This window comes from Camelus bactrianus, chromosome 17, assembly GCF_048773025.1.
Source record: "Camelus bactrianus isolate YW-2024 breed Bactrian camel chromosome 17, ASM4877302v1, whole genome shotgun sequence".
NCBI classification, from domain to species: Eukaryota; Metazoa; Chordata; class Mammalia; order Artiodactyla; family Camelidae; genus Camelus; species Camelus bactrianus.
The window spans coordinates 33,797,272-33,824,434 of record NC_133555.1 but is presented as its reverse complement, the minus strand read 5'-3'; the positions used below and the strand labels follow the sequence as shown (position 1 = coordinate 33,824,434).

Genomic DNA, 27,163 nt, shown 5'->3' with positions numbered 1-27,163 from the left:
GCTGCACATGGAGAGCAGCAGTGGGGCCAGATTCACATCCTGCTGCTGCAGGAACTATTGATTAGCGCGGGGGAGGTATACCCAGCCTGGGTGCAGCTGAGGGCTCTGGTTACTGCCGCCTGTCAGCTCAGACTTGGCACCCACCACTTTGGCCATGTGCCAAGGCCAGGCCAAGGGCAGCAGAGGACAGTGGAGGATGGCACGGCTCCGATTAGGCTCTTGGGAGAAATGGCCTTGATAGGAGTGGAGGAGTCTAGGTTACTCTGTCTAAGTCTAGCCCTCTCCTGAAGGGCATGTTACTGAGAACTTGCTGGGGATCGGGTTGGGGCTAGGAGGCTGTTCTAGAACCGGGTCGGGGTAGTGCTGGGAACAACTGCAGCCTGCGGTTTGCTCAGCAGAGGGAGGGGACAGATTTAGACCTAACCCCCAGGTGGTACTGCACCCTGTCCCCCTGCCATCATGACCTGAGCATTCCCAGGGAGCCTCTTTGCCCTTACACCAACAGCCCAGTGAGTGAGGGCACAGGCAGAAAAGCAGGGGCCACTGACTGGAGTCCCTGATGCTCCTCTTCCCCGCGTCTCCCAGAGCCCTGCCCCTCCACCCTGCTACAGCAGCACATGGCAGACCTGCTGCGGGAGGGTCCCGACGTGGCACCCAGCTTCCTCAACAGTGTCCTCAACCAGCTCAACTGGGCCTTCTCTGAGTTCATCGGCATGATCCAGGAGGTGGGTCATGGGGCGACCTCATGGGTGAGGGAACTGCAGAGGATGAGGCATGACCTGTGGTATGGCCAGGCCACTGACTGCTGCCCATCTCTCTGTTGGCGGCTCAGATCCAGCAGGCTGCTGAACGCCTGGAGCGCAACTTTGTGGACAGCCGGCAGCTCAAGGTATGTGCCACCTGCTTTGACCTCTCAGTTAGCCTGCTGCGGGTCTTAGAGATGACCATCACGCTGGTGCCTGAGATATTCCTCGACTGGGCCCGGCCCACCTCTGAGATGCTACTGCGGCGTCTTGCACAGGTATGTCCATCTGGGCAAGGAGGGTTGGCACCCTGGGGACACCCCAATTGTAAGCCCACCTATCCACCAATGGGTTCCTGCCCTCACAGCTGCTGAATCAGGTGCTGAACCGGGTGACAGCTGAGAGGAACCTATTTGATCGTGTAGTCACCCTGCGGCTGCCTGGTGAGGACCTAGATGCCCGGCACCCAGCACACCACAGGCCTTGGTTTCTCTGCCAGGAGCAGTGCTGCCTGATTCTACAGTCTGTACAGGGACAGTCAGGCTTGGCACCCCCAGCCTAGCTCACCCTTCTGTGGGGAAGACAGTGGGAGGCATGGATGACGTCAGCCAGGCAGGGGTGGAGCCCCTACAGCAGGAGCGCATGCGTAGCTCATCCCCTTCCTTCCCTTCTTAGGCCTAGAGAGCGTGGACCACTACCCTATTCTGGTGGCAGTGACAGGCATCCTGGTGCGGCTTCTGGTGCACGGCCCAGCCTCAGGGTGAGTGTTGGGGACTGGGGGCCCCTGTGGGAGCTGGGCTTGTCTGATGGGGAGGGGGCTGGGCAGTGCCTCTCCAAAGCTCAGTTTCCTTGTCTCTCACAGGGACCTTAGTATCAGGTCTGAGGGTGGAGGAAAGGCAGTGCAACAGCAGCAGCAGCTCTAAGTAGAAGCCAGGACTTCAGCAGAGCAGGGTGCTCTGGTCATGGTCAGAGCTGCTGGCTGTGGCTATGCCTCAGGCAGGGGCAGGGGAACCAAGGCTCTATGGTAGGGGCGGGGTGCCATCCTGCGATGTCTAGGACGGCACTGCTGGGATTAGGAGCACACACACCGTTAACCTGCGTCTGAAGGCTCCAGCAACGAGCATATACTACCTTTATTAAGAAACTCCACAGTAACTGGATCGAGGACACTTGTAGGGGCCCCCCACTCAGGAGGGGTTCCCAGACCCCCCCTTCCCTGCCTCCCTGCAGTGGGAGTGGTGAGATGCATATGAAGCCAGGGCACTGCTTCAGCCATTAGGCCGAGACCAGTGCCAGCCCTTAAGAGGATTCTACTCTCGAGGGACAGCGAGTTCCGGCTCGGCCCTCCCATCTTGGCTGTGCTCAGCAGGCTTTTTACTGCTGAAAAGCTAGGGGCACAGGCCCTGGTGCCCCTTACTGCTGTCCTGTGAGCCCATGGGAGAGGCTCTGCCCTCAGAGTGGCCTGTGGATGCCCCTGAGGGTCTCTTGAGGAGCCTTGCCTGTTTCATGCCTGCCCACCAGACTCTGGATGGACTTGTGATGCTTAAAGTAGGTTGGATGTTGGTGCATGGGGAGTTGTATTTCACCAGAAGGAGGGCTTATAATTCCTCCTTCCACTCTGAGGGTGGGGGCTACGTCTTCCTTTGAGGTCCTCCTCCTTGTTCCCCGTGGGCCATTCCCTTCCCATCCGCTTGGAAAGGGGAAAGCGGTTATGATTCAGTCCTTTACCGCCACTCCTTGAGGGCTGCCTTAGCCCCTGAGAGTGGACCTGGGGCTCTAATGCAAGGGTTCCTCCAGATGGGCCTCAGTTCCAATCTTCATGGGACATTTGGCCAGGAGGTCCCAAGGAATGTGGGCACAAGCAGGCCCTGGTATGGCCTGGGGCCTTTAGGTCCTGTGCTGGGGTGGAGCAGGAGAGAGGCGGGGGAACCCAACCCCTGTACCAGTGAGTGGGGTCACTGTGGTTGATGTTGAGGCCCACATCGGGGCTGGAGGACCAAGCCCAGTGCTTCTACCAGCATCTGGCAGTTTTCTAGGCAGCAGCAAGGAACAGGGCAAGCAGCGGGCAGGCGGTGGCCTGGATGGGGGCCCTTGGCAGCCTAGGTCATCACCAGACCCTCGGAGCCTGTGGAGCTAGCAGACTCAGAGCCAGCCTGGAGTCGCAGGCCCACGGGATTGTAGAGGTCGAAATCCTCAGCTACTGCCAGCTGCACACGACCATTGAGGCCCCTCCTGCCAGGCTCCAGAAAGACCACATGCTTGTGGACACTGGCCTTGCGGCTGGATGCGTTGGGTGGCGTGGTGCTGAGCACTGAGGACTGTGCGCTCAGCTCCTGGAGTGGGCTGGGTGTTCGGGGCCAGCGGCGGCAGTGGCAGGTGTGATGGTAGCAGCGGCGGCAGCCAGGGCAGGGCGGTGCGAATAGGTAGAGCAGCACGAGCACCAGGCCTACGGCACAGCCCAGCAGTGTGGTGAAGCCTGTGTTGAAAGCCTCAGGCTCAGGGTGTGGGAAGTGCACGCTCACGTTGTACTCGTGTGTCTGGTTGTGATGCAGGCGGGGCCCGGTCGCCAGGCACACGAAGACACCCTGGTGCCTTGTCTGCACGTTGCCAATGGCCAAGGTGCCATCAGCCAGCACTGCAATGCTGCCGTCGCGAGATCCTGGTGCCACGAGCAGCTCATGCTGCGGCGAGACCCAGGCAATGCGCATGGCTGGGGCACTGGTGTTACAGTGTAGCCTCAGGGACCGTCCCACCTGCACATGCAGCTGCTCTTCAGGCTGCTCTAGACCCAGAGCCATGGCAGCTGAGCAGTTCTCAAAGACACGGCTGTGCTCAAAGAAGCGCACGCGGGATGTGGGCACTTTGAAGGCCAGGCACGTGTACTCGCGTGTGAAGTCACTCACAGCATTTAGTCCCCGCTGGTGCCAGCGCTGAAGCAGGTGGTAGAGGTGGCAGTCACAGGGTAATGGGTTGTTGTGCAAGTAAAGGCCGTTCTTGAGAAAGGCTGGCAATGCAGCCAGGTCAGGTATGGAGATGCGTCCCAGGCGGTTGGAGGAGAGATCCAGAGTAAGTAGGTGGGTGGCACCCAGACCGTGCAGATGGTGGAAAGAGAAGGATGCGAGTTGGTTGCAGCCCAGATAGAGACGACTGAGCGCACGCAGGCCGTGGAAGGCATGCTCGTCCAAGTGTGCCAGGTGGTTATTGAACAGCAGCAGCATCTCCAGTGCCCCTAGCCCATCGAGGTCGTGGCGGCCAAGAGCCCGCAGGGCATTAGATGATAAATCAAGCAGCCGGAGGCCGCTGGCATTGTTGAAGACTCCACGACCGAGCACGTTCAGCTCATTGTGATTTAAACGCAGGGCACGCAGCCGGGAGAGGGGCGCCAACCAGCCAGGGCGCAGGTGCTGGAGCGCATTGTGGCTTAGGTCGAGGTCTGCAGCCGTGACTGGTAATGCAACCGGCACATCCTGCAGCCCCAGGCCGGTGCAGCTCAGCAGGTCGGCAGTGCAGACACATTTGTAGGGGCAATTATGGGGCCCAGGGGGCAAGAAGCCCTCGGAGTCCGGGATGCCTAACCCGATGCGCAGCATGCACAGCAGTGTGCCCTGCAGCACTAGCCGGGCCATGGCTGCCACTACCAGGGGTGGGACAAGGCAGCTCCGCTTAGGACGCAGATCTGAGACTCACCCACTTCTCTGGCTCGACGTGCTGGGCGCTAAATGACTGATGGCTGGAGAGGCAGGGTGCGGGCTCCGCCCCACGAGGCCGGCTGCTCCCGCTCCCTGGTTCCAGGTTTGTAGTTGCGAGCTAAGGCCACGCTCTGCTCAGTATTTCCTCCTCCGCTTTTCCCAGCTCTCTCCGAGCGCCCTCCTGAAGGCTCAGCTTCTAAATACTTTCTGGGAGGCGATTGCTCAGGAGGCGGGGCCTCAGGCTCCCATTGGCTCTCACTGAGGGGGCGGGGCAGCCACGCCCCCTGGCGATCACTGACCCCGCGTGGCCGCCAGAGGGGGCACGAGTCTGTCCCCCAACGCCTCAGCCTGCACTTGGCCTGCAGCTTTCCAGAGCACTCATCTCCCAGAAGAGAAGGGGAAACCTGGGAAGCATAGTTTTAAGCTGCTAATGTGTTTTCTTTGAGGAGTTATATATTAGGGGGATAGGTGGAATATCACAATTTACCCTGAGCCTCCTTAAAACTGGTACCTTGGCTATGTGGGTCTTATGGGGATTTTGGACTTAGTTGAGGGGGACTGCTGAGAAGTCTAGGGATGGGGTGAAGTGAAGGGGTCAATAATGCAAGTGGGTTGGATTGTCACACCACCCCACCTCTTCAATAGACATTGATTTCAAGACAGGCGCAGCCTTCTGACTACCCTTGGCACCCTCTCCCACTTAGGAGAGAGCGATCCACATCAGTGCTCCTGGCTGATCCCTGCTTCCAGCTCCGCTCTATATGCTATCTCCTGGGGCAGCCAGAGCCTCCGGCCCCTGGCACTGCCCTGCCTGCCCCTGACCGGAAGCGCTTCTCCCTACAGAGCTGTGAGTGGGCTGGGGGTGGGTCAGGGGAGAGAGGGATTTGGGGCTGGGCCAGGTCGGCAGTCTTAAGAACAAATTCCCAAGCTGGGAGTATTCAAGAGGCACTGGGTTCTCAGGCCACATTTGGCCTGATACCTCCTACCACTCCCCAGACACAGATTACATTAGTGTGGAGGAGCTGGCCCTAGTGGAACAGATGCTGGCACACCTGACCTCTGCATCTGCCCAGGCAGCAGCTGCCTCCCTGGTGAGTGAAGCCACAGCATGTGGGTCCACACCACCCAAATACTTATCAGCACAATTGTGTGCACAGTATATGTCGATTTGTCTGGGCATCCAACTCCAGCCCACCCTGTACTCTGCTCCCTGCAGCCCACCAGTGAGGAAGATCTCTGCCCCATCTGCTATGCTCACCCCATTTCTGCTGTGTTCCAGCCTTGTGGCCACAAGTCTTGCAAGTAAGTGGGCCCCACAGGCACAGGAGGTTGGGCAGGGAACAGCAGGGACACACAGGCCGCCCACATGCCATCCCCTGTTGTAGAGCCTGCATCAACCAGCACCTGATGAACAACAAGGATTGCTTTTTCTGCAAAGCCACCATCGTGTCCGTAGAGGACTGGGAGAAAGCAGCCAACACAAGTGCCACTTCCTCGGCTGCCTAGGCCTGCCTGGCCCTCACAGCAGGAGTCCCCACCCTTGAACCCAAACCCAGGCTGGGCCCTATTTATGAGCTCCCCTTGCCCTGTCCTCCACCCACCAGCCCCACATCCAACCTCCTTGCCTGTGTGTAACTTCGTTGGCGGGAGCCCAGCCATGCCCTAATTGTGCCTGAGCTCGACTTTCAGTCAGGGCCACAGTGAGCATTAAATTATTATTACATACAGTCCTGCCTTGGCCCTCCTTGAGGGAGTGGGCTTTGTGGGGTGTGCCCAACAAGGATCCTGCCAGAGTATGTCCACTGCAGGAGGCAGGTGTACAACAGTTTCATCCTCATCCAGTCCTCCCCAGCCAAATGGCAATGAGTCCAGGGCCTTCTGATGGGTCGAGCCAGTGCTCCCCTTGCCAGGAGGGAAATGGGAGCTCAGCTAGCCCCAAGGCATCCCCTCACATGATGATGCGAGGCTCCGGCACTGACTCGCCAATAGACTTGTGGGGCAGCACACTGGCCCCGTTGAGGTAGAGCTCGTCGTTAACTATGACGTCCTCGCCCAGCACGGTCACGTTCTCCATACGCACCTCGGGGGGGGAGGGGGCAGGCCTTGTCAGTGAGGCAGGGGCATTCCCTGCCACTCTCCCCACCTGGCCCAGCCCAGAGGCTTACCCACTGGCCCACACGGCAGCGCCAGCCTACGATGCAGGACTCTAGCCAGGAGTGGGAACGGATGTGGGCATCTCGCAGCACTGTGCACCGCCGGATACACACGCCATCCTCCACCACCACACCAGGACCCAGGCTCACGTTGGGGCCGATGCTGCAGTTCTTGCCAATGCGGGCACTGGGGTCCTGAGAACAGTGGGGAAAACAAAAGTGGGCCATTTGTTCCCCAAGACTGAAGGGGTTGATGATGGGCTGGGCATGGGCCTCACCACCAGCACGTTGCCCACTATGCCAGGGCCTGAGCACAGTTGCTCAGGCTGCTTCTGTCGCAGTGACTGTAGGAAGAGGCACATGCCAGTGAGGAAATCCTTGGGCTGCCCAATGTCCATCCAGAAGCCTGTAGGGAGAGAATGCATCAGGGGGCTCAGGCCAGCCACAGACCACCCCCACCCTGTGGCCTCCCTGCCTCACCCTGCAACTCCATGGCATAGAGCTGCCCCTCCTTGGCCATGACGGGGAAGATCTCCTTCTCAATGGACGTAGGCTGCAGCTGTGGGAGTGGGCAGCTCATGAGCAAGGTCGTGGCAGTGGTGGCCTGCCCTGCCCGAGCCCACTCAGCTGGCTTCTACACACCTGGATGCGGCGCAGCACTGCAGGGCTCAGGATGTACATTCCTGCATTGATCTTGTTGGACACAAACACCTGCGGCTTCTCCACGAACCGGTGAATTCGGCCTGTGTCAGCCTCACACACCACCACACCGTACTTAGAGGGTTCTTCCACTTTGGTCACCTGAGTGCGGGGGGACCTCAAGCCTAGCCCAGTGTTCCTGAGTCTTGATATACATGCTGTCTTAAATCTCAGGGGCTGTGCCCCAAGAGCTTACAGGCACATATACTGCTCATCTCTGCAGCCACAACATCACGGGAGCAGTTCAGGGCTAGGAGTGAGAGGCTGGGCATGGAGGGCAGGAATATCGGAGAGGAAAGACTCGCTCCCTTACCACAATAGAGCCCTCCTGGCCATGGTGCCGGTGGAACTGCATCATGGCTTGGAAGGGAAAGTCGCAGATCACGTCACTGTTGAGGACGAAGAAAGGGTCTGCAGTCTCAGAGAGCAGGTCACGGGCCAGTGCCAGGGGCCCAGCTGGGGGAGGGGGGCGGGTCACCATCATTTTGGGATCTGAGGTCCTGAATCAGGCTTGGCAGGCCTCATCCAGGTTGAGTCTTGCCCCTTCCCTGACTCTTAAGCCCTCCCCAAGGGACCTTCCTATCCTACTGACCTGTTCCCAAAGGCTCCTCTTCATGGGACATGGAGATTCGGATTCCTAGCTGGAAGGGAGAAGGCCCCAGTCAGGTTTCCTCCCACCAAGGTGGGAAGCTGAGTGGGGACCAAGGGAGAGAACCTAAAGTGTGACTCACCCTTTGCTCCTGAGCCTTCATTTCTTTCTCCAGCACCTGAGACATATAACTCACAGCCAAAATCACGTGGTCCACGCCTGCCTGTGGGACAGAAAAGCGCCGGCCACAAGGCAGGCTCAGCCGAAGGCACAGGCATCCCGGACCCCTAGTCTCTGGCCGTCCCTCATCCCCCAGGTCCTACCAAGGCCCCAGCCCCGGGCCTTACCGCGGCCAGCGCCTCCACTTGGTGCAGTAAGATGGGCTTATTGCAGAAATCCACCAGCGGCTTCGGGATGCTTAGCGTCAGCGGCCGCAGGCGCGTCCCATAGCCGCCCACCAAGATCAGTGCCTTCATTGCGCCTGCAGGCGGCCGGAGAGTAAGTCCCGGGCTCCGAGGTGTCCGCGGCCCGCCTGGCTGACCCCTGCCGCACACTCCCGCCGCCGTGCCCAGCCCTGTGCCCTTCACCCACCAAACTGACCGACTCGGGTTCTACCCTGTTCGCTCACTCCGCGCTGACGACGGAGCTGGAGCCAGGGCCACCGCGAACCAGGACGCGAGACGCCAGACGGAGAGTGGCGGGCCCGGAACTAGGGCCTGACCCGTGCGGGCAGTGACGTGAGCCAGGGCGGGCCAATCAGCCGCCGCGTACGTGGCACGGCCGTCGGCGTCGGAACGCCGGGGCGCGGCGCTCAGGCAGACGCAGCCAATGAGAACTGAGCGCGCCGGGCTGCCATGGGGACCGAGACCCGGACCCGCGGGTCAGCCGGCCATTGGCGGATCCAAAGGCGGAGCTGGCGCCAAGGGCGAGGCTTCCTTCCCTCCCTTGCCAGGGTCGGCTGTGCCCCAGCCGCTTCCGGCCCCGCCCCGCCAGGAGAAAGGCTCGGACTACGCCTGTCTTCTGGAGGCCACGGGGTTTTCTCAAAAACAGGGACATGCCTCAGTTTCTAGCGGCTTTATTTTGACAGACACGACCTCAGACACAAGCGGGGCGGGCAGCGCTAGGTGTACAGAAAGGGACGGGCTCGGCCCAGGGCTGGAGCACCCCCTGCCCCGCACTCAAGGTCCCGAGAAAAGGCAACCTGCCCAGAAGCGGAGCCATGTGTCATATCAGGGCGCAGGGCTCGGGCGGTGTGGACAAGCTTAGGCAGCTTCCAGAAAAGAGTGGAGCAGAGAGGTCCTCGAGTCGAGGCCTTACAGTTCCCCAAGAAGCAAAGGAACCAGGCTCTTCCCAGGGTTCTCCCAATTAAAACATTTTTTAAACCGGCACAAACAAAAACAAATTGAACAGCTTTAAAGTTCAAAGCAATCTGCATCTAGGGGTGGTGCACATGGCCAGATGTGAGTGAGTGAGCAAGCAGCTCCTGCCTGAAATAGCCCAGGCCTTTGGCCCCCTTAGGGGGAATCCCCACGCCCACTGCACAGGCCCGATGTGAGGGAGGGGTGGGGTCCCTGGCAAGTTGCTACACTGGTCCCCTTCCTCTTTAAGCACCGCCCATCCCTCCCCGCTAGGGGGCTGGTTCGACTTGGCCCAGGGAAGCACTATATAGAGAGGGGCCACTTGAGCGCCCCAACCCATGATCCCATCTTGCACTTTGGTCCCAAGTTGGGGCTGGGAAGGCAGGGCCCAGCAGAAACAGGGCTCCCTGGCATGAAGCAGGGAGCAATAGCGTGTGCAGACACATGCCCACCACCCACCAGGTAACAGTTCTGGGTCTCCTAAGTGTTCAAAAGTGCAGAAAAGAGGGGCCCTGCCCTGAGGGAGAAGCAGCAAATCCCAGCCCTGCTTTTTTTGGTGCCAGGAAAACAGTGACTATAAGTGCGTACAGCCTCTTTCTCTATGAAGAATGGAATGGGGCAGCATTGCTCCCAAAACACAGGAACTCGGGAGGCACGCCCCAAGGCTGGACAGGTTACATCAAGGGGGTCCCGAGTGGCCCCAGACCCTTTGTCTTACCCTCTGCCCTACCAGGAAATGACTATCCACATTAATGAAGAGCTACTGCCCCTATGGCTGCAGCCACAGAGCATCACAGGAGAGAAGATGGTCATTACAGACCACAAACAAACAAGTTGTCCCTCCTAGCCCCAAGGAATGGGAACCTGCCCACCACTGGCACCAGGGTGAGAGGGCCAAGAGAGATGGGATCCCATCAAGGAGCCCTAATTACGATGTGGGGCTGCAACTCTAAGGACCAGGAAGTTAGTCCTCTCACAGACACACGCTAGCAGGCTTACCTTTAATGCCCGAACAGGGACATGCCAAAAGTGACAATGACAGTGGCCCTAGGCTCGGTAGTGAGGGCACTAACCTCGACAAAGGATGAGTGCAGTGTCACATCCTGGTCACATATGTTAGAGGTGACAGGTCTCTATTCCATTAAGGGCTGGCAGCAAAAACTCCTAAAACCATGGGAAAGGCAGGGGTCACCCCTTGGGCCTTCACTGTGCCACTGTCAGTGCTGAGTGTTGAGGAGGCCACACTCCAGGCTCACAGAGAGGGTGCTAGGCCAGCAGGGAAACACCTCCTCCAGTTTATCTTGCTACCAGTTCTTTGTAAAAAGGTAGCACCTGCTGAAGAAGGGTAGAGGGGCAAAAGCTAACCTCAGAAATGGTAAAGAGAATATTCCTCTCAGGAATGAAGGAAATCAGTATTTACTAACGAACAAAGCTACACTCCAGGGGAAAGACCCCAAGAGACAGGAGCTGGCAGATGGACAAACAGACTGATGGACCCCAGTACTGATAAGACAAAACTCTCAATAGCAGAACCTGGGTACCTGCATCCAAGGCCCAGACAATATCCCTATAAGCCAACACGCTTAAAGTTCTCCCTCACAAGCCTGGAGCTCCTCCTGGAGCTTGGCCTGGGGAGAGGTGAGACCCTGAGCAGACCACAGCCTTTGAGCCCTGGGAGGAGCAGCCCAACCCACAGCTGCCCAAATAGAGGAAGATGACTCCTACCCACAGCACAAGAATTGGAAATACTGTCTGGGCAAGAGCCACCAGAGGCGCCACCAGAGGCGATGAGGCCTGCTGGACACTCAGCAAACAGAGCAAGGCCCCCTCCAGTAGGGCATGAGTGGGTAGCCAGCCTCCATAGGCAAGGGATATTGGTGAGAAAGGCAGGCTAGGGTGTGCAGGCAGGAGGAGGAGCAGGTTGAAGTGCCAAAGAGTGCCTGGGGACCCCAGGGCCTGCCCTCTGTCATAAGCTGGCTTCAGCACAGCTTCATGAATCTAGACTCAAGCCAAAATCAGAACCAAGAAGGATGGGTCCAGCTGTGTCCACTTGGCCCTATAGTGCCCTGGGGACATCTGTTGTAAGAGCTGGCTGATACCCACAAGTTACAAAGTCCCCCAAGAGATGGGCACCCAATCCCTCTACATCTGAGGAATAAGGGATGAGTGAGCATGGATGGGCCCTGCACCAACACAAGGCTTCACATCACAACCAGCAGGACTCTGCAGCCACAGACCCCAAAGACCTAGGCAAGAGAAACCAATGTCCAAGGGTAATCTATCCCTGTTGGCAAGCCCACCAGGGGCCCCTCTTCCTTCCTAAGTCAGCCTGGACACAGCAGTCAGAGCCGTAGAACTAAGAAGCCTGGCTGAAGGGATGTGTTCTGCCCTCCTTCACTTTATATATATGGATTCCAGGCTACAGCTAAAAACATTTCTTTTAGTTTACACCAAAGAGAAATATAACCCTTTAAAAGCAAGTCTGTGTGTCCTCACGGCGAGTTCAGAGCAATGGTCCCTGCCTGCGGGTGGAGAGGAAGGGGTTCTGGGGACCCAGAGCTGGGCCTACTGGTTCTCGTCCCGCATCTGTTCCATGATGCTGATGAGGTTCTCCAGGCCAAACACATAGCCTCGGTCAGGCCCATCATGCACAGTAGGGTCATCCCGGAAGCCCTTGAACGTGCTGTGTGCAAAGTCGATCATGCGGACATCCACCTTGGGTGGAGAGGAGGGGCCCGCCTCGGGGCTGGTGCTGCTGGGGCTGGTGCTAGGGCCACAGGGTGAAGCCACCTCAGGGAGCCCTGTGTCCAGGTGCTTGAGACGCATTTCAGACCGGCGGTCCAGGTGGGACTCAGCCCGGCACTCCTTGCCATCATAGATGACAAGCAGGGAACTGGAGTAGAAGCGGTAGGAGGCCTGCCGCTCCAGCACAGCTTTCAGGCCCCTCAGTTTGCTCAGGATGGGCTCAAAAAGGTCACGCCGCAGGTCCAGGCCGTTGTGCAGGTACTGATAGAGGGCGTTGCGGAAGCCTTCAATGGACAACCCACGGCCATAGTACTTGTTCCTGCAGAGGTAATGCCCTGTGTCCAGCTGGTACACCTGAAACCCCAGGAGACAGACGGGTGAGTACCAGGGAGGACTGATGACTTCACAGTGCCCTGGGCAAGCACTGTCTGGAAAGTACTTCCCACAAATCTGAGCTTTTCTGCTCAACTGGAGTGGTCAGGACAAGCTGACCCTAAGTTTTCCTGTGGTAAAGCCAGGAGAGTGCAGAGACCCAACCTACAGATTTTCTGCCATCACTTTTGGAGGCCTCCTCCAAGCTGCCCTGGGAGACCAGCTGGACTCGAACTAGGAACATCTTGACAGACAAGAGTCTTACTTGCCCCAGCAACAAGGCAACAGGCTCTCACAGTGCTTCTGCACTGGAGCCCAGACCAAGGTCCCCAGGTAAGGACAAGAGGGCTCGGGCAACATATCTATAAAGATGCACTCAGCACCTGTGGGGGAGTCGCCCTCTCAGAGGAGACTCTAGACCATCGCGGGCCAGGAGGTAGCCGGTGTGGACAGCAGGCAGGCACACACGCAGGCAGCAGCACCTAGGCTTTCACCAAGTGAAAGCACCTACTCTCACTCACCTGCATGCCACAGACCCTGACACCCAGCGTAGCCGACGTACTCTGCTCGCACTTCCGCATCTGCCGGGCTGCCTTCTCCGCTGATGCGTCGTCACCGTGCTGCCGGGTGCCCATCTTCAGGTCCAGCACACAGGGGTACTTGAAGTGGTGCACCACGTTCTCAAGCAGGAGGAACTCTGGACCACAGTCAAGGGGAGTAACAACCATGCTCACCAACCCCAGCCAGGAAAGCACAATGAAGTTTTTCTTTAGAAAAAGCTGGATTTAAATTTCTATCTTACCATTTTCTAACTCAATTTCAAGCTAGCAGACCATTTATTTCCACTTACTCCTTAGTACTTCTAGGACCTTCTGCTCAAAACAGCTCTGTGGTCCTAACCGCCTGGCATTTATATCTATAGAAAGGGGGCATTCTCTTCTGATGTAATCTGTATTCACCTCACAAACTCTCAAATGTGGATTTCACACCACTGGCCTATTATTTAAAAAAAAAGAAAAACTTAACTGTGGTAAAATATATATAAAACTTACCAATTTAACCATTTTTTCAATTTTCTCTTTAATAGAACTTTTTAAAGTATGTTAGAACAGTCTCTCTCTTTCTTTCTAATGGAGGTCCTGGGGATTAAACTCAAGAGCTCATGCATGCTAAACATGCGCTCTGCCACTGAGCTATACCCCACCCCTAATTTAACCATTTTTAAGTGTACAGTTCAGTGGCATTAAATACATTTACATTACTGTGCAACCATCACCACCATCCAATCTCCAAAACTTTATCTTCCCAAATAGAAACTAGAAACTGTACCCATTAAATAATAATTCCCATTGCTCCCCCACCCTCATCCCCTGGTAACCACTACTTCACTTTCTGTCTCTATGAATCTGCCTGTTCTAGGTACTTCATACAAGTAGAGTCATATAATATTTGTCCTTTTATGTCTTGGCTATTTCACTTAGCAAACTGTTTTCAAGGTTCATCCATATCATAGCATATGACAAAATTTCATTCCTTTTTATGGCTAAGTAATTTTCCACTGTATATATATACCACATTTGTTGATGTCATCATTTTTATTTTACTTTTAGATCTGTCTTACAAGCATACATAAATAAGCCAAAGAAGATCTGGCAGTTTCATATACATCCCTGGCACCATGTGCAAACCAAGGCCCTACTTAATCCAGTACTTCACCCAGGCCTAAGAAATAAGGAAGATGACTTCTTTGTAGCACTACTACAAAAATGAGAAACCAGATTTAACATTCCCAAGCAGGAATCTTTAGAAAAAGCTGGATTTAAATTTCTATCTTACCATTTTCTAACTCAATTTCAAGCTAGCAGACCATTTATTTCTACTTACTCCTTAGTACTTCTAGGACCTTCTGCTCAAAACAGCTCTGTGGTCCTGACTGCCTGGCATTTATATCCATGTCCTCATCTAAATCTACTGTCCGCAACAATCTCAGATAAAAGTACAGGCTTGTCATGTGTCTGCTAAAAGTCACCCGGGGTCATGGCATGGACCTCAATTCCACAACTGGGACTATGAAACAATCAGATCGTCTTGGAGGATAAGACACTAAGCATCACTCTGATGATGAACATTTTGACATCCCCTAATTCTTTAAAGAATAATTTATAGAAGACCATTAAATCTGTAGCCTTTTAGTCTCATCACTTGCTATAACCTATAAACAAGTGACAATAAAACAAAGAAAGTTGCAGAAATATCTCATAATACCTGAGAGCATGTGCTCTCAAATCCTGCTTTGGCCACTCACTGGCTCTGGCACAACACTTAACCGCCCCTGTGCTTCTATTTACTCACCTACAAATGGGAACTGTAGCAGTTCCTCCCTCAAAAGACTTAGGAAAACTGAGTAAGTACATACTCAGCACACATGCCCTCACTTTCTCGGTAAGTATTTGTTATTTATTGTCTACTGCTTCAAGATACTAAATGACCTTAAAACTTTCCATTTCATAACATTTTTTTACCTTTAGTATCTTAAAACTATTTTATATGGTAGAGATACAGTGTTTAACCTTAGAGAAAAAAAAAAAAAAAACACCAAAATCAAACATACTACTTTTCAATTATCTTTTGGGAGGGGAGAAATACACACGTGTACATATGCACGCACACACAGATCCCTGACTCTGGACATGCACTGATAAATATGGTAGCCACTATCCATGCCTGGTAACTTTAATTTAGATTTTAGTTAATTAAATTTAAAATTCAGTAACTCAGTCACAGCAACCACATTTCAGTTACTCAGTGTGGGTAGTGGCTACCACACTTTTTAGCAGATGCAGAATACTTCCATTGTCACAGACAGTTCTACTGGACAACACTCTTCTAACTGCCAGGTTTAAGCTTCAGTCTTAACAGCCCCAAAAGGCAGAAAAAAACAACATGTTGATGAAAATAAGGACAAAGAGGAAGAATGTATGGAAAAAGGAGATAAGAACAACAGACAGGCCCCTCAACAGAGAGGGCCTCGGCCATGGTACTGGAAGGTGCCCTGAAACAGGACCCGTGGTCCCAGTAGCAGGTGCTGCTGGACTAGAAACAAGGATACTGTAGAGCTTTCGGTCCTTGGACTCAGAGCGCATGCGGCTCAGCTGCTGCTTGTGACAGCGCAGGCTCCAGGGGTTGTGGCTGATCTTCTCAGAACTCAGACCACTGTTGCCATCTAACATCTGGAAAGGGACGTCTGAATGGCTGTGGAGCTCCACCTTTGGACTCTTTGCCTCCTGTGAGCTAAGAAGAAAGAACACAACACATTGCTAAGGGGCTCAGACAAGTCACCCTCTGGGGTCTCACTGCATAGGGTGGAGGAGCCTGGATCAAGTCTAATTTGCCACCCACAGACCTTCCTGAGGGGTGAAATGGAGGCCCAGATGCATAAGCCCATTGAAGTGAGTAAATGGTATTAGCATAAGTAAAGTAGTAAGAAGCAGGCAGGGTGTGCAGCCTGTGTTGCTGAAGTGATCGGATGTCAGAGATAAAAAAAAGTCCCAATTTCAACTTCTGAGTCAAGTCACAGAGAATCCTATTCACTGAAACTTATTTTTGAGTGAGATTAAATATGTATAAAGTAAGTTAACCAAACAATTTTGATTCTGCTTTGTTTCAGGAAGCTCGTATTATTTTTCATTTACATTAGTTATATTTTTATTTATTTAACAATTCAGTGTGTGTGTTTTTAGTATATTCTTGAAGTCATAAAGCATCATCACTACCTAGTTTTGGGGACATTTTCATCACTCCCCAAAAACCCTGTCACCAAACCAGTCTACTTCCCATCTTCCCCTCCCCCTCAGTCCCTGGCATCCACTGATCTGCTTTCTGTCTCTTGGACAGAAAAGATGGACTTGCCTTATTCTGAACAATTTATATAAATGGAATCATAGAATATGTGATTTTCTGTGACTGGCTTCTTTTCACTTAGCATGTTTTCAAGGTTTACCCATGTTGTAGCATGTGTCAGTACTCCATTCCTCTTTACTGCTAAGTAATATTCTATTGTAAGATACACTACATTTAATTTATCATTCATCAATTGACGGACACTTGGGTTGTTTCCACTTCTGGGCTGTTAAGAGTAACGATGTTATAAACATTAGGTTACAAGTTTTGTGTGTGAATATATTCTTTCAATTCTCTTGGGTATACACCTAGGAGAGGAGTTGCTGGCTTTAACTTTTTGAAGAACTTCCTAATTGTTTTCCAGAACAGCTGCACTATTTTACATTCCCATCACCAATGTAGGATGGTTCCATTTTCTCTACATCCTCATTCAAACTTTTATTGTCTGTCCTTTTGATTATTGCCACCCTAGTAGGAGTTTAACCACTTTTTCACATGATACATCAAGAAACATAATTCTTTGCAGATTATTTTCCTAATCTACAAGAAAAATCAATTTCCAATGCAATAAACTAAATTTTAGGTACAATGAAAGGCTGATACCAGAGTCTCAGAGAGCTCTGACACCCAAAACCCTTAAAGAACATTGGTCTAGACGGCTGCTCATTGCCACTGCGCTCTGACATCCTGCAGTTGAGAAAGCAGTTGGAACCTTCGTGGACCAATGCATTTTGACCTTCTGTCTTGGGGATGCGAGATATAACCAAGTTGGAGAAAACAGGGCATTCTTTCTTCTAAAGGACTAACAGAGCCTCATTCTCTCTCAACCAACCACAGCCATATTCAGAAGCAGGCATCACTGGGGTGAAACACAGGCAGCAGGCTGCACCTATGTGGATGGCCCAAGAACATCCACCATCCTTCCGCAACTTTGAGCCCTACTTCCCCATGATGTAGCAGGACTGGAGATATTCTGAGTATTTGTGCTGACAGGACCAGATAGGCACCTCCAACCCCACTCACCACCCTCTTACCTCTCTGAGGTTTCGAGGGACAGGCTGGCTTTTTCCTCCTTGTGGTCACTGCCACTGCCTGACCGGTGCAGGCTCCGGCGGGAGTGTTTGCGCCGAGGTTGCTCCCGTTCTGGAGTGTCATCCTGCTCCACCGTCTCACTTTCCACATAAGGGTAGGCCACCAAGTTAATGTAACCATCACTGTCTCCCTCAAAACAGACAGACACCACACCTGTTTAAGAAAAAAAAAAAAGGCAGCCAGTCAACAAATGTCTACACAGGTTGGGTCCATGCAGCAAAGACTGCTGGCCCTTGCTGACTCCAGCTGCCATGACTCGACTGTAGATCAGTGTAGGAACAATCAATAGTACACATCTTTCCAGAAGACAGTTGACCACTCACCCCTCCCCCTAAATCCACTATTTACCTTTGATTTTGGATAACCTATATTTATTTCCCATTCTCTTATCATCTAGCCCTCTCACTTTTTTTTAACATTTTTTATTGATTTATAATCATTTTACAATGTTGTGTCAAATTCCAGTGTTCAGCACAATTTTTCAGTTATTCATGGACATATACACACTCATTGTCACATTTTTTTCTCTGTGAGTTATCATAACATTTTGTGTATATTTCCCTGTGCTATACAGTGTAGTCTATTCTACAATTTTGAAATCCCAGTCTATAAAAATATGGAACGCTTCACGAATTTGCGTGTCATCCTTGCGCAGGGGCCATGCTAATCTTCTCTGTATCGTTCCAATTTTAGTATATGTGCTGCCGAAGCGAGCACCCTCTCACTTCAACTATTGCCTTCTGTACCATTAAAAAAAAAACTGTATTCTCTAGGTGACATCCACACTTGACATAATTTAACCCTCGACTTATTTAACTCCTCTGTGATACTGTCATTTCCTCCTCCAGATCTGGTTTCCTTCTGCCTGACAGTGTCACCTAGACAGACATCAAGACTTCAGCCTCCAAGACAGTCCCCAAAATATATCTTCTGCCCACTGAGCATCAGGCTATTCTAAGCTCACCAAACAGAACTTCTGCCTCACTGAACCACCAGCATTTCTAAGTTGAAACATCCTTCTCTTTTCCGTGCTGTATTCATGCAAAACAGTTTGTTGTGTCCATTTTTATCAAGCAGGTTGTTCATAGTTTCTTCTGGATCATTACCAAAGGAGTTAAACACAATACCTAGAAATTTACCTCAAGTTTTTTTTTCCCCACAATGGTCCAGGCTGACCTTCAATTAACTTCCAATCCAGCTTTCTGTCACTTCTCCTTTTACACTTTTGGTGTGCAAAACTGGCATTATAATCTGAGAATTAGTGAGAAGCATTTAGGAATATGTCAGTATGCCAGGCCAAGAATATCTTCTCTCTGGCCCATTTCCTTCTCTAGGAGGGCACTACCCTAATCCCAGGGCCCTTTCAGGAAAAAAATTCTTAAAACATCAAGGTGAAATGGATGCTTTTTTCTTGTATTTCCCATTACATTGCTTAAATGTATACTTCACCTTAGTGTGCTTCACATCTGTACCCCAGCTTCCTTACACAGATGACCACCGTGCCTACAGGTTTTTGCCTTTGTAACTCCCTCTCTGTCTTTACTACAGCCTCAGTTCTGTTCAAGCTTGAATGCCCTATGGTCTATAATATTCCTTCTTTCCTGGGCTCCCCCTATGTATGATTTAGAGTGTCCAGGCCAGCCACACCGCTCCCATGCTGGGCCCCTCCTTGCTGCAGCTGACAAGTGAGTCATTCCTTCTGTAATCCTCTCCTTTTCCCTTCTTGGTTTACTTCTTATTTGACTGGAATATATCTTCAAGTAACTTCCTAAGAAAGGGTGTTCAGGAGGTCACTTTTCTGAGTCTTTTACAGGTCTTTATTCTACTCCAACTCTTGACTGGTTTGGCTGAACACAGAATTCTATGTTGTTTACAAATAAAGAATTTTAGTTCATTCTTTCCAATCTGGATACCTTTTATTATTTCATTTTCTTGCCTAACCACACTGGCCAGAACCTCCAAGTTAAATGTCAACTAGAAGTAGAGAGTATGGACATCCTTGTCTTGTTCCTGATCTCAGGGGTGAAAGTAACTGTTTCATCATCAAGTGTTATGCTAACTAAGTTTTTCATAGATGCCTTCTATCAGGTTTAAGGAACTTTCCTTCTATTCTTAGTTTGCTGAGAATTTTGTTAATTTTGTTTTATCAAGAATGGATGTTGGATACTGTCATACATTTTTTCTGCACCTACTGAGATCATTTTATTTTTTTCAGTTTATCAACATGGTGGATTACATTAACTTTTGAATACTGAACCTATCTTGCATTACTCAAGTAAACCCTACCTACTTGGTCATGACATATGTCCTTTTAATATATTCTTGGATTTAATCTAAAATTTTGTTCAAATTTTTTACGTCTAGGTTCATGAGGGATTTTCTTTTAATGGCCTTACACAACAAGGTAAGATATATTCTCGCTTCAATTTTTTGGAAGAATTTTTGTATTTCCTCTACCAGATATTTGGTAGAATTTACCAGGGAAGCCGTGTGAGCCTGAAGTATTCTTTGATAGAATGCTTTAAACTCCAACTTCAATTTGTTTGATAGAACTATTCAAATTATTCATTTCTTCTTGAGTCAGTTTTCATAGTTGTGTCTTGCAAGAAATTGTCTATTTAATCCAAGTTGTAGAATTTACTGGCATAAAATTGTTCATAATAGTCTTTTACTTTTTAAATACTGGTAGAAACTGTAGTGATGACACATCTGTCATTTCTGAAATTAGAACTTTATGTCTTCTATTTTTCCTCATCTGGCTAGAGATTTATCTACTTTATTGTTCTTTCCAAAGAATCACCCTTTGGTCTTTGGTTTGTCACTGATTTTCTTTATTTGTGCTCATTTTCCTACTGATTTTGTTTTTTCTCTTATTGATTTGCATGAATTCTTATTGAACTGCATATACACAAACACACACACACATACATTCTGGAAAAAAACCCTTGGTCAGTTTCATGTTCTGTAAATATCTTCTTTTTTTTAAAGATGTATTTTGAAAAGTTTTAAATTTTATATAGTTAAATGCATCATTTTCTCCTTTTACAATTTCTGTTTGTCTTGCAAGGGCATCTAAACCTACACTGGAAACCTTTAATTCTCTGCAGGCACATACCACCGAGTACCCCAGCTTACCAATGGCAGATAGCATCACACCTGATCAGGGGAGAAATGGCTAAGCTGTGGGTAGGGCAGGAAGAAGCTCTCTCCAAGAGTAGGTTAGATCTGGTAATTAAATGAATCATGCAATCCAACACTAGTTTAAGAAAAAAAAATTTTTGATTCTGACATTTTCTTATCTCATTACATAGACAGAATTCAGGTAGGAACTTGAAAATCAATGATCTTTTATTATTATTTTTTAAATTTCTTTTTTTAGGGGGGAAGTAATTAGTTTTTTTATTTTATTTATCTTTTAATGGAGGTAATGGGGATTGAACCCAGGACCTTGTGCTACACATGCACTCTATCACTGAGCTATAATAGCCTCCCCTGCTCAATGGTCTTTTAATTCATCTGATATGAGCCCTAATTTTCTTGGCATTTGTAAGACTGGCTTAAATAAATTACATTTGGGTAGAGCTTTGGGTTTTTTTAAATATACGTTTTACTTTTTAAAATGATGGTAAAAAACATATCTAATGTAAATTTGTCATTTTAACCACTTTTAAATGTACAATTCAGTGGCATTATTTAAATACATTTACAATGTGTCACCATTTTCATTATCTATTTCCAGAACTTTTGCATCACCTGAAATGAAAACTCTATACCCATTAAGTTATAACTCCCTATTCCCCCCTCACCAGAACTGCTGGTAACCTGTAGTTTCCTTTCTGTCTCTACACATTTGCCTACTGTAGACATTTCATGTAAGTGGAATCATGTAATTTTTGTCCTTTTGTGTCTGGCTCATTTCACTCAGCATAATGTTTTCAAGGTTTATCCATGTTGCAGCATGTGTCAGAACTTCATTTGTTCTCATGACTGAATACTATTCCATTGCAAATATATACCATATTTTGTTTATCCATTCATCTGTTGATGGACAATTGGGTTGTTTCCATCTTTTGGCTATTATGAACAATGCTTCTGTGAGTATTACCTTACAAGAATCTGTTTGAGTCCCTGTTTTTACTTCTTTTGGGTATATACCTAGGAGTGGAATTGCTGGATTATGTAGTAATTCTGTTTTTAACTTTCTGAGGAGCTGACAAACTGCTTTCCACAGTTGCTGTACCATTTGACATTCTTACCAACAATGTTCCTATTTCTCCACATCACTGGCACACTTGTTCTTTTTTTCTTTCTTTTTAATAGCCATCCACTGGGTATGAGTAGTGTCTATTGTGGTTTTGATTTGCATTTCCCTAATGACAAATGATGTTGAGTATCTTTTCATGTGCTTACTGACCATTTGTGTATCTTCTCTGGTGAAATGTTTATTCAAGTCCTTTTGATCATTTTCTTAACTCTTAGTTGGCAAAAAGAGGTGAACCCGCTCTTAGAACACCCAAGCTCTGTTTGCAGTTGTTGTTGTTTCTCCTCAGGGCTTTAGCTTATTCTCGGAAGCTTGGAATGTCCTTTCCACTGCCCTTTGCCCACAGCTGCTCCTCTTCCTCAATCCTTTAAGTCTCCTCAGGCACTCCTTCCCTGATCATCCTATATCAACCGTTCTGTTCCGGAAGCTTCATTATTTTCAATTACAGAACATTAGTTTCTTCATAGTACGTATCACAATCTATACTTGTTTTGTCTATAATTTGTTTATTCTTTGTTTCTCACTTTAGCATGTGAGTTCCATAAAGGTATGGGCCTTTTTTCTTTTACACTAATGAGCACAGAGCCTGGCATCTAGTAGATGTTCAAAAAATACTTGATAAATGAGGCAAAGTTGTGAATAAGGACAAAGAAGCCTAGAACTTCACACTTATTATTACAAGCAGTAACACCTGATGACTACAGCTGGTCATACTAAATAAATGAAAATCTCTCTTCTAACCTATTGCCAAAATAACTACTACTACTGGCATTTTTCCTTAGCTGAGTTTTAAAAACACCTGTGCTTCTGGCAATAAAGAAATATGTGTGTACATGTTGGTTAGTATTATACATGTATTTTCTTTCTGCTGGAAGGATTTAAAAGCAATGATACTCCAGTGGCAACCAGAACATTTAGCACCAAGATCTTGGTTTTACTAAATACCATCCCTACAATAAAAGGAAGAAGAGCTCCTTGCTGAAGTGGTTGGTTCCTGAAAAAAAAAAACACAAGATGAGTCTGGAACATCTTGTGGTAACTAGAGGTAAAGAAGTAGTCAAAAATGATGGAAGTATATGTCAAAAGCACACTAGAGCCAATGTTAAGGAGTTCCAGTGGCCAAATCTAGAACAATTTGAGGAATAAAATATTTGTTAAGTCCAAACTGATAGATAAATGGGTGAGAAGGGACAAGTCTTCCTTATGGAACTGTAATTTTTTTTAATTAGTAAATATAAAAGGAATGATGAAAAGAGAAGTCACCACTGGCATGCAACATATTAATAATCATTGCAGGCAAGAAACACTGATGAATTCAAAATTAATGGGCTAATGTAAGATAAGAAGCAGGATATTTAAAAAGTCTCAAAGTAACTCCCCATTAGGTACTTATTAATTACAATGGGAAAAATAATAACTTTATGGTGGAGAAGCCTGGCAGACACCACCTTAACAAAGTGATCAAAGTTAAATCACCAGTAATAAAATATGTATCTCCTGACATGATAAACTGAAAAGGACATAAATAATTTCTATTGCTCAAAATACTAATCTCAAATCTAACCATGACGAATATAAGACAATTCACAATTCCAAATCTAGGGACATTCTACAAAATAACTACTAGTACTCTTCAAAAGTGTCAAGGCCATGAGACTGAGAAACTGTCCCAGACTAGAGGAGACCAAGGAGGACTAAATGCAATGTGAAATCCTGGATCAGAAAAGGGATATAAGTGAGAAAACTGCCAAAATTTGAATAAAGTATACAGATTAACTAATAATATTTTATCTATGTTCATTTCCTGGCTTTGATAATTATAAATTATGCTATTTTTTTTTAATATGATGCTTTTATTCATTGACACTCAACAATTGGCCTAAATAAAGACTCTGATTTTAGTGTAAAGTCCCTTTACTAACAATAGGCATGAAAATACACCATTCTTAAAATCTAAACCCTTTAAAATCAGGTACTGGAATTCACTTAAGGAACCTGAGGACAGTGTTAGGAAGAACCAGGTTTTCACAGGCCCTCATTCACTTCTGCGCATTGGCTGGCACCATCACACTGCAGCATCCAGTCGGCTGGAACACAGATCACAGCACAACCTCTGCCACAGTGAGTTAATTCCCAACAAGCCAGGGGCCCTTCCTAAGAGCTGAATTCATGGAGGAGAACAGTGACCTCTTTACTGGTTCCCTCTTTTAGCTGAAAAATAGCCATATCTACCCAACTATCTATGAGGGTTACATTTACAGCATTGTGCTTCTTGTCAAACAGAGAGAACAAAAAACGTGCAATGTTCCCTTCTCCTTCAATGGGACACAATGGACACCAAACTTCATTTTAGTCTTCAGCATTCCTCTAAATTAGAGTAAAACCCAGCTGATATTCACAACAAAGCTGTTTTTCAGTCTGTTAGCCAAAGCACTTGAGAAGGTTTTCTGGCACACTCTTGATGGCTGAATGTGTGTGAACAGTGGACAAGACCCTGTAGTGGTCACAGAGCAGCCAGTGCACCTCAAACAAGGAATAGGAGAGGAGAGAGGAGGAGAAAAGAGGGGTGGGAATGGGAGGGGAGGGGAGGCAGGGTTTGCACTAATCAAGATGTCTCTCAGTGTCCTGTAATCCTTTCCAAACACTGAATTTAACTCCGATGCACTGGTTGATAAAACAGTGGGCTCATCAGGTTGGATTCTGTTGGTTACATCCAAATCCACATCTGGCATCTGATCATCTTGGAGAGACCATCAGCTGCAGCTTTCAATTCATACAGATATTTTAAAATATCATCTTGGTGGGAAAAAATAAAATAAAAATAAAACATCATTTTGGCAGGACTCAAGAGGTTGAAGAGATGGGTCAGACTCTTCCAACATGTGCCCTGCATCCAGTGTGGGGCTGATGGTCCTGCCATGCACGTTGGAGAGCCAGTACATGAATCTACATGGAGACATGACCTGCTCAGTGATACGGCTTTACCTGGTACACTGGTATCATAGGAGCATTAGGGAAACTGTTATTTTTGTAACTTTTCTGTAATTTTATATTAATTTCAAAATAAAAAGTAAAAACCCTATGCTATCAGTCTTTGAAATACATGAATTGGATCAATAATATCTTCCATTTTCTTTGAATAAATTGGACTTCGTTTGACCTAAAAAGAAGGGATCGATTTTAATTGTATTTGAGAAAGTGTGTTTATTCTTCTCCAGTGAAAATGCAGCCCAAAGAAAGAAAATCAAGTAGATACTAAGGATTTGCTATGCCTAATTAGAGACTTCTGATCCCCTTCTGAGAGAAGGTTTGGGGGAAAACTGAACTAATGTATGACTGACAATCCTTCCCTGGGAGGCACCTTGAAAATCTAACTTTTCCCATTCTGGTGGTTGTGATTTAGAAAACATTTTTCTGGAGCCAGGGTTCAACTCCATTTTAGGGGATTTTTTTTTTTCCCCTTAGCATTAGAAGAACTTCACGAGCTAACAGGGCCTATAGTTCTCTTTCTGGTTCTGGCATATTTATAGCAGCAGACTTTGTCACGGGTATGTTGAGTGTGGACAAGCAGGCAGTTGACACTACATTTATAAAGCATTTGTAACTGTTGTTTCTTAGCCACTTAGAGAAGGCAGTGTGTTTGATTCTGGCTTCTACCCTGTTTTGCAGCCTTAGAATATTTATTCCTCCAAATTCAATATTCTGATTCTGTTTTGATAACAATAGCAAATAAACCATCCAATTCAAAACTGAACAAAGGACTTGACTAGATATTTCTCCAGAGAAGGTATACAAATGGCCAATGGCACATCAACATCATTCATTAGTCATTAAGAAAATGCATATCAAAACAACGAGATACTACTTCACACCCACTAGGGTGCCTATAATACTTTTTAATGGAAAATAAGTATTGGTAAAGATGTGGAGAAATAGAACATTGCTGGTAAGAATGTCAAATGGTACAGTAACTATGGAAAACAGTTTGTCAGCTCCTCAAAAAGTTAAACACAGAATTACTACATAATCCAGCAATTCTACTCCTAGGTCTATACCCAAAAGAAGTGAAAACAGGGACTCAAACAGATTCTTGTAAGGTAATACTCACAGAAACATCATTCATAATAGCCAAAAGGTGGAAACAACCCAAGTGTCTATCAACAGATGAATGGATAAACAAAATATGGTATATATTTGCAATGGAATAGTATTCAGACATGAGAACAAATGAAGTTCTGACACGTGCTACAACATGGATGAACCCTGAAAACATTATGTTAAGTAAAATAAGCCAGACACAAAAGGACAAAAATTACATGATTCCACTTATATGAAATATCTCTAATAGGCAAATGTGTAGACAGAAAATAGATTAGAAATATGAAAATGGATATATGTATGTATATACATGATGGGGATATTGTGCTATACAGAGATAGACACATTGTAATTGACTGTATTTCAGTAAAAGCAAACAAACAAATAAATAAAAGTAGATCAGAGATTACTGGGGTTCAGCTGAGGGGGAATCGGGGAGTTACAATTTAATGGGTATAGAGTTTTCATTTGAGGTGATATAAAAGTTCTAGAAATAGATAATGGTAATGGTATAGAACTTGTGAATGTATTTAATGCCTCTAAATTATATACTTTTTAAAAAAATGGTAAATTTTAGGGGGAGGGCATATCTCAAGTGCTAGAGTGCATGCTTAACATGCACGAGGTCCTGGATTCAATCCCCACTACTTCCTCTACAAATAAATAAATAAACCTAATTACCCCCTTCAAAAAAGGTAAATTTCATGTTATGTATATTTTACCACAATTAAAAAAAAAAAGTTAAGGAAACAAAAGTCAATACTGATACGGGTTGATTTTTCTAAATCAAGGATCCCCCAAATAAAGGATGATGCAAACATGACTGAATTCATACAGCTTTGGAAAAGTTAAAAGTGGAACACAAAAAAATACAACTTACACCTGAGGGACAATCATAAAAATATATAAACATAGTGATAAAAACAGATTTTAAAATAAAGTGACTTAAATTCTGGTATATATTCATGGGGTTCTAGTCTGTAAAGTTAATTTACATTTTAAAACAGGTTATTTTTCCTTCAAAAGTTAGGACCTCCAGGCCCCAGTCCTTCTGTAAATTTCTTACCATTAATTCATTTCTCCAGCACATACAGACACAAGCTCCAGAGTCTCCTTGCCAGCTGTCTCACTGCCTTGTCTGGAAAGTACCCAACTCTTCCTCCTCTGGGACCAGAGAGGTACAGCCCCTTCTCTCTTAGATCATCCCAGCAAACAGGGGAAAACTTGACAACAGCATGGGACCTAATGCTGTGAATTCCTGAGTTTATCTATCAATGAATTCAATTTTCAAGATCTAAAGACCTTGCAGATACCTTCAGCCTCAAATTCCACTTAAGAAAGTGACTTTGCTGTTTTGAGATAACAGAGACCTATAATCACTTCACATGGCCACAAAACAAGGAAAATGGAGCTAAGGACTTGTAAGCCCAAGGCTGCTGCTCTCCCCAAACTGGCCAGTGACTG

General features: G+C 47.8%; 4 protein-coding genes, 1 non-coding gene and 1 pseudogene across 12 annotated transcripts in view; 1 reads left to right on the top strand and 5 right to left on the bottom strand.

The window, feature by feature from the left end:
* RNF123 (ring finger protein 123) overlaps nt 1-6,159 on the top strand; it is a 29,902-nt gene extending 23,743 nt beyond the window's left edge. For all 5 annotated transcript variants that reach the window (XM_074344878.1, XM_074344882.1, XM_074344877.1 and 2 more), the window contains exons 32-39: nt 586-725; nt 833-1,021; nt 1,111-1,186; nt 1,419-1,503; nt 5,137-5,279; nt 5,429-5,523; nt 5,649-5,734; nt 5,818-6,159. In XM_074344878.1, the coding sequence (XP_074200979.1) occupies nt 586-725; nt 833-1,021; nt 1,111-1,186; nt 1,419-1,503; nt 5,137-5,279; nt 5,429-5,523; nt 5,649-5,734; nt 5,818-5,938 (935 nt within the window). In that variant the 3' untranslated portion in view covers nt 5,939-6,159. The remainder of the gene's footprint in view (nt 1-585; nt 726-832; nt 1,022-1,110; nt 1,187-1,418; nt 1,504-5,136; nt 5,280-5,428; nt 5,524-5,648; nt 5,735-5,817) is intronic.
* On the bottom strand, nt 1,844-5,138 carry AMIGO3 (adhesion molecule with Ig like domain 3). The gene has a single exon (XM_010969172.3). It carries the CDS (start codon nt 4,367-4,369, stop codon nt 2,843-2,845), a length of 1,527 nt encoding a protein of 508 aa, XP_010967474.1. The 5' UTR covers nt 4,370-5,138; the 3' UTR covers nt 1,844-2,842.
* GMPPB (GDP-mannose pyrophosphorylase B) lies at nt 6,129-8,798 on the bottom strand. The gene is made up of 10 exons (XM_045505953.2): nt 8,474-8,798; nt 8,221-8,354; nt 8,016-8,096; nt 7,877-7,925; nt 7,598-7,740; nt 7,228-7,386; nt 7,066-7,144; nt 6,864-6,991; nt 6,598-6,780; nt 6,129-6,512 (listed from the first exon to the last, which is right to left on the bottom strand). Exons 2-10 carry the CDS (start codon nt 8,347-8,349, stop codon nt 6,381-6,383), a joined length of 1,083 nt encoding a protein of 360 aa, XP_045361909.1. The 5' UTR covers nt 8,350-8,354; nt 8,474-8,798; the 3' UTR covers nt 6,129-6,380.
* Nucleotides 8,799-8,932: 134 nt separating this feature from the next.
* Nucleotides 8,933-27,163, bottom strand: part of IP6K1 (inositol hexakisphosphate kinase 1) — a 62,202-nt gene continuing 43,971 nt past the window's right edge. For all 4 annotated transcript variants that reach the window (XM_074344886.1, XM_074344885.1, XM_074344887.1 and 1 more), the window contains 4 exons: nt 17,283-17,493; nt 15,458-15,639; nt 12,870-13,045; nt 8,933-12,330 (listed from right to left, as the gene is read on the bottom strand). In XM_074344886.1, the coding sequence (XP_074200987.1) occupies nt 11,797-12,330; nt 12,870-13,045; nt 15,458-15,639; nt 17,283-17,493 (1,103 nt within the window). In that variant the 3' untranslated portion in view covers nt 8,933-11,796. The remainder of the gene's footprint in view (nt 12,331-12,869; nt 13,046-15,457; nt 15,640-17,282; nt 17,494-27,163) is intronic.
* On the bottom strand, nt 17,951-18,057 carry LOC123612574 (U6 spliceosomal RNA). The gene has a single exon (XR_006719862.1). It is a non-coding gene; the product is annotated as a U6 spliceosomal RNA (small nuclear RNA).
* On the bottom strand, nt 17,961-27,156 carry LOC123612561 (aminoacyl tRNA synthase complex-interacting multifunctional protein 2-like; annotated as a pseudogene).

Bases quoted from the DNA above. Each gene is read 5' to 3' on its own strand.
- AMIGO3 (XM_010969172.3), bottom strand. From the start codon at position 4,369: ATGGCCCGGCTAGTGCTGCAGGGCACACTGCTGTGCATGCTGCGCATC.
- GMPPB (XM_045505953.2), bottom strand. From the start codon at position 8,349: ATGAAGGCACTGATCTTGGTGGGCGGCTATGGGACGCGCCTGCGGCCG. The intron at 6,992-7,065 runs GTGAGGCAGGGA...CTCTCCCTACAG, and splicing joins CTATGCCATGGAGTTGCAGG to GCTTCTGGATGGACATTGGG. The intron at 6,781-6,863 runs GTGAGGCCCATG...CACTGTTCTCAG, and splicing joins TAGTGGGCAACGTGCTGGTG to GACCCCAGTGCCCGCATTGG.